Genomic DNA, 9,656 nt, shown 5'->3' on the forward strand with positions numbered 1-9,656 from the left:
AATTCAGCAAGGTTCCCTTTCGAAGTGGAACTTCAACACTGTGTCTTGGATTGATGCTATGGGGAATGCTGGTGTCTGAAGCACATGTGACAAACAAGCCAATTTTACTGGCCAACGACAGTCCATGATGTAAATAATGGAGCGCCTGTGAGTATTAGAGGGTGCCTATAATAAACTTCATCAGCTTTTTTGTCTTCAGGAGCCGCTTGTTTGTATGGGCGTGTATATAAAAACTGTTGGAGGAAACTGGATGTGCTCATTATGGTGCATTCACGGTAAGAAGCTCTTCCTGTTTGATTCTCTCCCGAGGGATAGGAATCCAGCGTTTACACAAGCGTTTTTGGCCCTCGATGGAGCTGGAGGCACTCAGTTATGCATTTTGTGTTTGTGTTAGTGTTCGGCTCTAGAGGGAGTTGAATGCATTCTTTGTGTCTACCCACGTTTGACTCTCTTGCCAGATGTGAGTCGAGTGTCTACACCTCTCTTGGCCAAGGCGGCAGGGAGGGATAGATTGCGGGGATTGTAGGCGAAGCATGGGAGGAGTCTTACAGGAAGTATTTCCCTTTTTGGGCTTCTACTGTCGGCTCTGTTGCTTTCTTATCAGTTCAGGATGCCATTCTGTGGCCGCTTCTGACCTGAATGATCAATGTGGCATGTGCATGTGACATATGCGAGTATGCCCCAATTGAAGAATTGTTTGCGAGATATCTCTCATATTATCTGCATCCTCTTTGAAGGGTCCTCCTTGCCAATGGGGCGAGTGTGTTTGCCTCTGAAGGAAGCTGAATGCACTCACTGTGATGAGCCGCAGTGAGGCCCCTGTTTCTGATAAAGCAGCGTAGCGATTGTGGGGTCACAGGTGGGCAGAGAAGAAGCAGAAGTTATCAAATTGGTCTGTTTCCTCTGCTTACCACCTTTCGGCTCATGGCAAGGTATATATGGATTTAAGACAGGCCTGTGGTGGCCCCCACACTATGAATTCCACTCAGCAGTGCTGCTGGAAGGTTGCTTACGCTGAGGCTGGTGTCTGCCTTCATGGACCTAAACCACAGAGCATAGACTAACGCTAAAAGTGTGAGTTGTAAAAAAGTTTTATGCTATCTTATCTGGTCTAGAGTACTGCTGTGGTTCAGCATGCTCCTCTGGGCCCTCTGTCCAGGGTCAGATTGATAGAATGTAAAGGACCTCATTATACAGACTCTATATTATCATTCATGGCCCCCCAAGGTGAGAGTGGCATTGATCTCTAGTTGTGGGCACAGGTTTATTGTCTCTGGCATCTCTCTTGGTCCAATCTAATATCCTGAAGTATCTTTTTCCAGGGTTAAATTATATTCTCCTATGATCCTGGAAAAGTACCCTAATTGTTCCAGGGCATTTAAATAGAGCTGGAGCTCCCCTGCGGTTTCCCTAGGGGTTGAGTTTGATGACAATGATCTTTGGCAACTATATTTTGCCACTCTCATATTTGCATCCCTTTGGAGGAAAATTTGCATTGCATTCCCCCTGGAATTAGTGGTAATATCCAAGGTTGTAGTTGAAAATATTCTTCCTTTGCCAGATACTCCCTAAGGGCTGTGTCAAGGCAAAGAAGCTAACATAGCTGAGCCATTTATTCCTTAAAGCTCTGCTCTTGGCTGACGACCTCCCCGCTAGGGAGGGAGGAAGTTTGTAAAGTCCAGGACTTCCCTTGTTATAAGAGCATAGAAGCTTGAGTATTTTCTATTATTTGAAGATAATGGCTCAGGGAGTGGTAACACTTGACAATCTATATGAGTCTATTTGCGCTCTTGATTGACGCTCTGATTCCGGCTAAGTAATCCGTAGAGTCAACTTATACTATGCCCATTATGCTTTTGCTTATTCACAACTTAATAAGACAAGCATTCCCTCACCATGGTGTAGTGGTTATTTGTTCCCCATTGTGTCAATCCAATATGTACTGTTGAAGATCCACTTCAAAAGTAAACGTCTCAGGTTACGACTGTAACCATGGTTCCCTGAGAAGGGGAATGAGACACTGTGTCTCGTTGCCATGTCTTAGGCCTGCCTGCGCATCTCCTTCAGACAAAAGAGTTGATGACGTTTATTACAGGCGCCCTCTTTTATTCACAGGTGCTCCGCTAATGACATCATTGAGTGTTGTCGGTCAGTAAAATTGGCGTGTTTATTACACATGCTACAGACACCGGTCACGTTGATGGGATTCCCCTCAGCATCAACCCAAGACACAGTGTCTTGTTCCCCTTCTCAGGGTTACAGTCGTAATCTGAGACGTTTTTAACTCTACTTCTAGAAAATGAAGAACAAAGAATGTGTGTTTTGCTTTTTATGTTTTTTAATTCTTTTAGGAAGCCAATGAAAATTTTATTGTTACATTTTATATAATAAATAATATTATATTACATATAATATTTTGCACTCTGTGTTGTTGGGTGTTTTATTGTTGTTGTTGACAGTACTGTTAAGTACAAAACAAATTGTGGAAAGTGCTTATTTAAACACAGGTTCATCAAGTGGCATTCGTTTCATGCAAATAAACCAATTTGTGGTACCTCTATAATCTCCAGCATCTCCACTCGAGTGATCTTGCCATCTCCATCCAGGTCATACATGTTGAAAGCCCAGTTCAGCTTTTGCTCAAAGCTTCCCCGTGACGTGATGGACAGGGCGCAGATGAACTCTCTGAAATCGATAGTGCCGTCACTATTCTTATCAAAGGTCCTGAATGCATGCTGCGCAAACTTTGATGCGTCACCATAAGGAAAGAACTGCAAGGGAAAAAAATAAGATTTTAGTCCGTTGATTGGTTTGGCAATGTTTCACTTAAATTAGTAATGATGGTCTTTGATTAAATAATGATATTTTATTCAATTTTAAGTTTAAAGCCCCACCTAGTGAATCTAGACAGACTGTATCTTAGAAACTGCTGTGATATGTTAAAAGAATAGTTCACCCAAAACTGGATGAAGAGAATTCTTCATGCAGTTATTTTTGACAGTATATCTCTATATTTCTTATTGACTTTGGCTGTCAAGCTCAAAATTTAGCACTATATTCCAAGTCTTCTGAAGTCATATAATAGCTTTGTTTGTGTTAGAGTCCAATTTAGTTTAGTTATTCACCGAAAATCTTCCTCTCTGTTGCAGTCAAAGGGCCAGATTTACTAAACAGGGTAAATTAGCATGAGAGCGCAATTCCATAAAAGCGCCGATGGGAGGGAGTGTAAATTTCTGCATGTGATCTACTGACGACGACACGCAAATGAAAGAACACAGACGCAGCCGGATCATTTCCATTATGACAAACGCAATCTACCAAGAGCAGCGCGATTTAGCGTCTGGTTTAAGACATGCCTTTTGTGTTAAAAAATGGCTCAAATACCAGTAAACTGACTATTGCAATCCTTAGTAAATCACCTTGCATGATTGATTTAAATACTCTCCCCCAATAAATTTTGCACCTGAAAGGGAAACTCCTAAAAAATATGCAATAAGATCAGCCACAAAAATAACCCCGTCCACGCCTTTTCAGGACAAATTTTTCATTTTCTTGTCTTTAGTAAATCCGGACCAAAGGAGGGTATGTTCTGGCACAAGTTGTTAGTATATCTGGCCCAATGAGTATTAGTGAATACTCGCTTACCTTTTAGTCACAAAGCTCTCATGTGCCTTTAGATGTCTTGGGATACTTAATATCACATGTCATTCAACTACTTTCATAGTGCTTTTCTGTTTTTTTGGTGTTTGGTAGATGTGGTCACTATGACTTAGCCTGGCTCCGCCCTCCTACGCACTTCCGCTCAATTTCATTTTCCTTCAGTACTACGTCTGGGATTGCGCTGTAGACTTTGGTTTTCTCCGATCAATTTTTTACCGGGCCAATCAGCGAACAGAGGGAGTGGCTGAGAACGATGACGTTGATGTCGACTAGTGCGTTATTTTGAGTTGTAGTTCAAAATAAGAAAGATGCGAGCGAAGCCATTCGGTCCGTTGTGGCAACGCTGCCGAATATCAAGAAGTTAAAGCCGGAGCAAGAACAATCTTTGCTTAGTTTTGTGTTTATGGCCATCCTCCCACGGGGTTCGGGAAAAGACATATGTCACGACCAAACGTCAGCGATTGGTTATGGCAGATAGAGTGACTCTGGGCAGATCCAATAGTTTTAGACTTCAATAGAATACCCGCCTACAAGGAAGTTAACGCTTGTCAATGGAGCGGTGCCAGACTCTCTGTACAAATGAAATGTACGAGAGTCTGGTAGAACCAGGCTAACTATGACTTGTCATTGTATAAAAAGTTCTGCTTAACGTCTGTCCACATACAGCTTTGGATTGACATGAATAATGAATGCATGTGAATAATGACAGCAGTTTTGTTTTTTGAGTGAACTGTTCCTTTTAGAGGGATTTGTGTATGTTTATTGATTTTCATGTCTGATTTTTCTATAGCAGCCACAGGAGGTTCTGTTCTTTGCTTCAGGTCCATTCCATGGCAATTCATTAAAAAATAACTGGCTACCGCGCAACGGGTAGAATGTGAGTCCTCACATCTCACAATGTCACAGTTGTTCTATGAATAAAATTTCACAGACTGCAGCTTTGATGGTAGTTTGTGCTTAACTCTACTGTCTTCAGTTAAACAAACTATGACAGTCACTTTTTTTGTTAGCTTTCTCCTTTTTCCTGACCTTTTTTTTAAACCCAACTCTCTCTCTCTATATATATATATATATATATATAGAAAGACTTGCATGGTTGTTTTGAGAAGTAGAATTTCGTATTGTTTCATATTTACCATTGTCTACAATGGTTTCTACGATCAACTCAAGCTCACAATCCCTTTGGAAAATGTAGCCCTGAATGATTGGCAGTTGTTTTTGGGACTTTGTTTTTTATAACAGGCCCCAGTCAAAATGGGGATAACATAAAAGTACCAACACACCTCTCATAAACATGAATTATGATTTGAGGAACCATTCATGTCTTGAGCGCAAACGCTGCTGGAAGAGTTAACTGCATAATTTTAAAGGGATAATTCATCCCAAAAAAAACATTCTGTAATAATTTACTCAACCACATGCTGTTCCAAACCTGTATGACTTTTTTCTTCACCAGAACACAAAAGGCAATAATTTGAAGAACATTGGGAAATTGGGAAGAATTGCAGCCCATTTTATATGGATACATAAAACACAGAGACATTTCTCAAAATATCTGCTTTTTTGTTGAACAGAAGACAGACATTCATACAAATTTAGAACAACATGAAGGCTTGTAAACGATGACAGCATTTTCATTTTTGGGTGAACTATCGCTATAAGTCCCAAGTATGCGCAAAAATAATAGTGATGTTTGACTTGTTGAAATGCTAGACTAAACGCCCATGGTCTCTCACCTTAACATAGAGCTGCTGGAACTCATCCAGATTTAGTCGACCGCTGGGACAGTCTTTCAGGAAGCCCTTGTACCATTGCTTGAGCTCATGTTCATTAAACTCCGTGTTCTTCACAAGGTCCTCCATCACCTCAGGGGTCAGTTTGCTGTTCTGTTTTCCCATGATTACTGCATAGGAAATAAATGATAGGGTGATATCCAAAGTAGTTCTAAAGTGGTGTTTTAGTTATTGTTAATGGATACAGCATCTCTGACAGCTGCTCTGTTCCTGAATAATGAATTTGAGTTTGAACTGTAATAGGCACTGATCCCACAATGGAGCAACAACGTAAACTGTCACAAAAGAATCTTTATTGATTAGCAATTGATCGTATGTGTTAAAGGTCAATGATGATTGTATCAGCATTTGGCCATCAAAAACCTGCATTGATAAATCTATTGATATCTATAGAGGCTGATACATAATACTTTCTAAATTTATTTATACATTCTAAACTTAATGATAGAAATATGTACACTGTAGAAAATTAATTTTTTGTAGGAGTATCTTACAGGAAAATACTATTTCAGTCTTTGTATTTCACATTTAATTCGATGTGGGTTTTTTTGTAATTATTTCTGAAATTTACTTTCCAATTGTTTCCAAATCCATTTTTTTCAGTGTGCACAAATTTGAAGTTAGCACTTATTTTAAACAATATTTATCGAAAAATCACTCAAAATATTAGAAAATGTGTGCATTAAAAAGGCTGTCCGAATATTTTGGAAATTACACTTCCAATATCTTGGCAATATCAATGTCGATTTTGAAAAACAATCTTTTATTAGCCAATAAGGCCAGGACCAAATTACAAGAAACTCCTTTATTTAAAATATATGTTGTTTTTAAAGAAGTCTCTTATGCTCATCAAGCCTGCATTTATTTGATCAAAAATACAGAAATTTGTTGAAATATTATTACAATTTAAAATAATGTTTTTCTATTTTAATATATTTTAAAATGTAATTTATTCCTATGATCAAAGCTGAATTTTCAGCATCATTACTCCAGTCTTCAGTGTCACATTGTCCTTCAGAAATCATTCAAATATTATGATTGGAAATAGTTATACTATTTATCTTTTTTGTAAACTGATTTTTCAGGATTCTTTGATGAATAAAACGATTTTTTTAAAGAAATTAATATTTTATTCAGCAAAGATGTTTTAAACTGATAACAAGTGATAGTAGATATTTATATGTTTAGAAAAGATTCATATTTTAAATAAATTATGTTCTTCTTAACTTTTTATGCATCAGTGAATCCCGAAAAAAGTATCTAAAAGGTTAAAAGTACCCTAAAAAATATTAAGCAGCATAACTGTTTCCAACATTGATAATAAATCAGCATATTAGAATGATTTCTGAATGATCATGTGACTGAAGACTGGAGTAATGATGCTGAAAATTCAGCTTTGCATCACAGAAATAAATTATATCTTAAAGTATATTAAAATAGAAAATTATTATTTAAATTGTAATAATATTTCACGATATTACTGTTTTTCTGTATTTTTGGTCAAATAAATGCAGGTTTGATGAGCATAAGAGACTACTTTCAAAAACATTAAAAATAGTACTGTTTCCGAACTTTTGACGTCAAACGTTCGGAAACATTATTTTACATTACTATCTATCTGTCTATCTATCTATCTATAGATAGATAGATAGATAGATAGATAGATAGATAGATAGATAGATAGATAGATAGATAGATAGATAGATAGATAGATAGATAGATAGATAGTAAGGCCTCTAACGCAATTATATAGATAGATGGATGGATGGATGGATAGATAGATCTACCAGCTACCAGTCAAAAATTTATTTGAAATATAGAATTTTAATAATTGCATCAGGCAATAACTGGGCGAATAACAATGAACAGATGTGGTGCTTCCACAATCTGTCAGTTCCAAAAACAATTTCGGATTAATTATTTTTTTAATACATTATAGTAAATATAGTATGAAAGAAGCCAATATGTTTGTGCATCTCATGAACTGTCATTAAATTATGATCACATCTTAATTAAATTGGCCTGTTCTAGATATGGTTATCAGCATTGACCATTAAAAAAAATGCATATTGATCGACCATTACCCAATATAGGCCTACATAAAGGAAAAGAACATGATGTCATGCATAGTAAATGTAAATGATTTAAAATATGAATGCAAACAAAATAATGGTACACAATGTACAAGTTATAAGAAATATGAACACAAGGATGTCAAGTAAGATCAGATCATTGCAATCAGCCTGTGTTGTGATTCTTTAAATAGATCCAAGTCACAAGAGTAGTTTTCGTGTAAAAATGGGCATCAGGTAAAATAGGCTACAAACGGGGAGGGGTTGGAGCTTTTTATTTCCATGTGGAGCGTCTGTCTGTATTTGCAGCTTCTCCTGCATCAAATGTGCCGAGCGACTGAGCATGAAAAACTGAGCAGCCTCGAACACATTTTCTAAGACTGCAGCTTTGATTAAAGAGAGTCAGGAGTTATTACCCACGACCCAATCGTCATTCTTATGTAATAGCACTGGGTCTTTTTCAAGCACCAATGGCTGAACGAATGACCTTGAGAAGGGAAACCACTGGGAAGCGATGCAGAAAAATGATCCATAATCCTAAACGGATGCATTAAAGGTCTTAATGACGAAGATCTGTTGAAGAGCACAGTGTCACCATCTGTGCGTTTGGTTAACATGCCATTTATAGCCTACTACATCTCGTCCGCCCGAGCCTTTAGATGTGACAGAATATCTGTAGAACATGATTTGTAGGCTACATACATATAACCAACCCTACTTACTTATAGCATCCCATTTTGAATCATTCAAATGTGTTTTAATGTTGCACCAGTGTGAATGTGGACCACTCCGATAGACCGCAGAGAAAAGACGCAGTACCTTTTTGCACTGCGCTCAAATCGCATTAAAAATCTCTCAAGTGAAGCTGAGAAACATCAGTGCATCTCTTAAATTCATTACACAACACCAAAGGTTTGTCCATTAACAGATAGTAACAAGTAACCTCTATGCTTTTGTAACAGTGGCTGTCAGGGCTATAAAATACAGTTTTTAATTCAAGCTTAATAGACCGTTAACCTGCGCAGAGTGTTCTATAATCAGGCCATGTAATGCAACCTTTTCATTCAGTCACATACAGGCATTCATTCATTCACTCACTCACTCATTCATCCCTGATGCCTGTTAGATCGTCTCGATGCATTAAACGGCAAAAGCAGAAAATTAAACAAACACGTCCGCGACGCACATAAATATCTCACAGCTGCATATACACACATGCATCGCCTCTTACCTTCAAGTAACGCGTTAGAGGCTAATTAAAATGTGCTGGTGCTCGCAACCCGTCAGCTTTTGCGTGTGTCGAACCCAAATTCCTCGGATTCGTCGCGTTTACTGGACGCCAAATAACGCGTAAAGGTGATTCCAGCTGACACGAGCCCGCTTCCGTCTGTGTGTGTGCGCTATGCGACGCAAGACATGCGGCATGCAGCGAGCATCACCACCACACCACTGCTGCTCCTCGCGTGCGTTTGCGTAAATTGTATGCTTGCAACCCTGCTCTTAGGGGGCTCGTGTCAGTAAACACTCTATTAACCATCGTATGCATGCGTATCTATTGGTCAAGGGTCTTTATTACCTATTGTGAAAGGCTCCACGTGCTGTACGTTTTTTATGATTGGGCTCCCAGAGACCCCAGTGCGTTTTCTGTTTGAATAATAATAGTTAGTTTAAAGCTAACCTTTTTATATACTTCCATATTCTTTAAATATGCTCATCTGACCTAGTTAAAATCCAGAAGAGAGCTAGTAGGCTATTCATTTTTTGTTACATAGAAATGTCACAGTAAAAAAATAAAAAAATTAAAACAGGTCAAAGGAAACAGCTGGCAGGTGCATAAGGTCCAATCAGAGATTCTCAGCATGTGTAAATGCATTTATGTCTTAGAGCTGGACTATCAGAGACCCCAACACAGTATGTAATATTTTTTACAGGGTGTTCGAAACATAAATTGCAGGTAAAAATAGAGTTTTTAAGCTAATAAAAATATTTAGAAAACCTAAAACGTGGCTTTTAGCTTATACAAAGATACTATGTGATTTCTATAAGGCTAATGCACCAGATATACTTCATGTGTGGTTTTAAAAATCATCAAGTCACATCTCTTGGTTAATCACTTACAAACATGGTCTGT

The 9,656-nt window shown here is 38.1% G+C and overlaps 1 protein-coding gene across 1 annotated transcript in view; it reads right to left on the reverse strand.

Moving 5' to 3' along the window:
- vsnl1b (visinin-like 1b) overlaps nt 1-9,159 on the reverse strand; it is an 11,098-nt gene extending 1,939 nt beyond the window's left edge. The window contains exons 1-3 of the mRNA XM_077238781.1: nt 8,757-9,159; nt 5,397-5,563; nt 2,556-2,771 (exon numbers count right to left, since the gene is read on the reverse strand). Coding sequence (XP_077094896.1) covers nt 2,556-2,771; nt 5,397-5,558 — 378 coding nt within the window. The 5' untranslated portion in view covers nt 5,559-5,563; nt 8,757-9,159. The remainder of the gene's footprint in view (nt 1-2,555; nt 2,772-5,396; nt 5,564-8,756) is intronic.
- Nucleotides 9,160-9,656: the final 497 nt, after the last annotated feature.

This window comes from Siphateles boraxobius, unplaced genomic scaffold (genome assembly GCF_051911475.1).
Source record: "Siphateles boraxobius isolate OS27281-9 unplaced genomic scaffold, OSU_SipBor_1 22, whole genome shotgun sequence".
NCBI classification, from domain to species: Eukaryota; Metazoa; Chordata; class Actinopteri; order Cypriniformes; family Leuciscidae; genus Siphateles; species Siphateles boraxobius.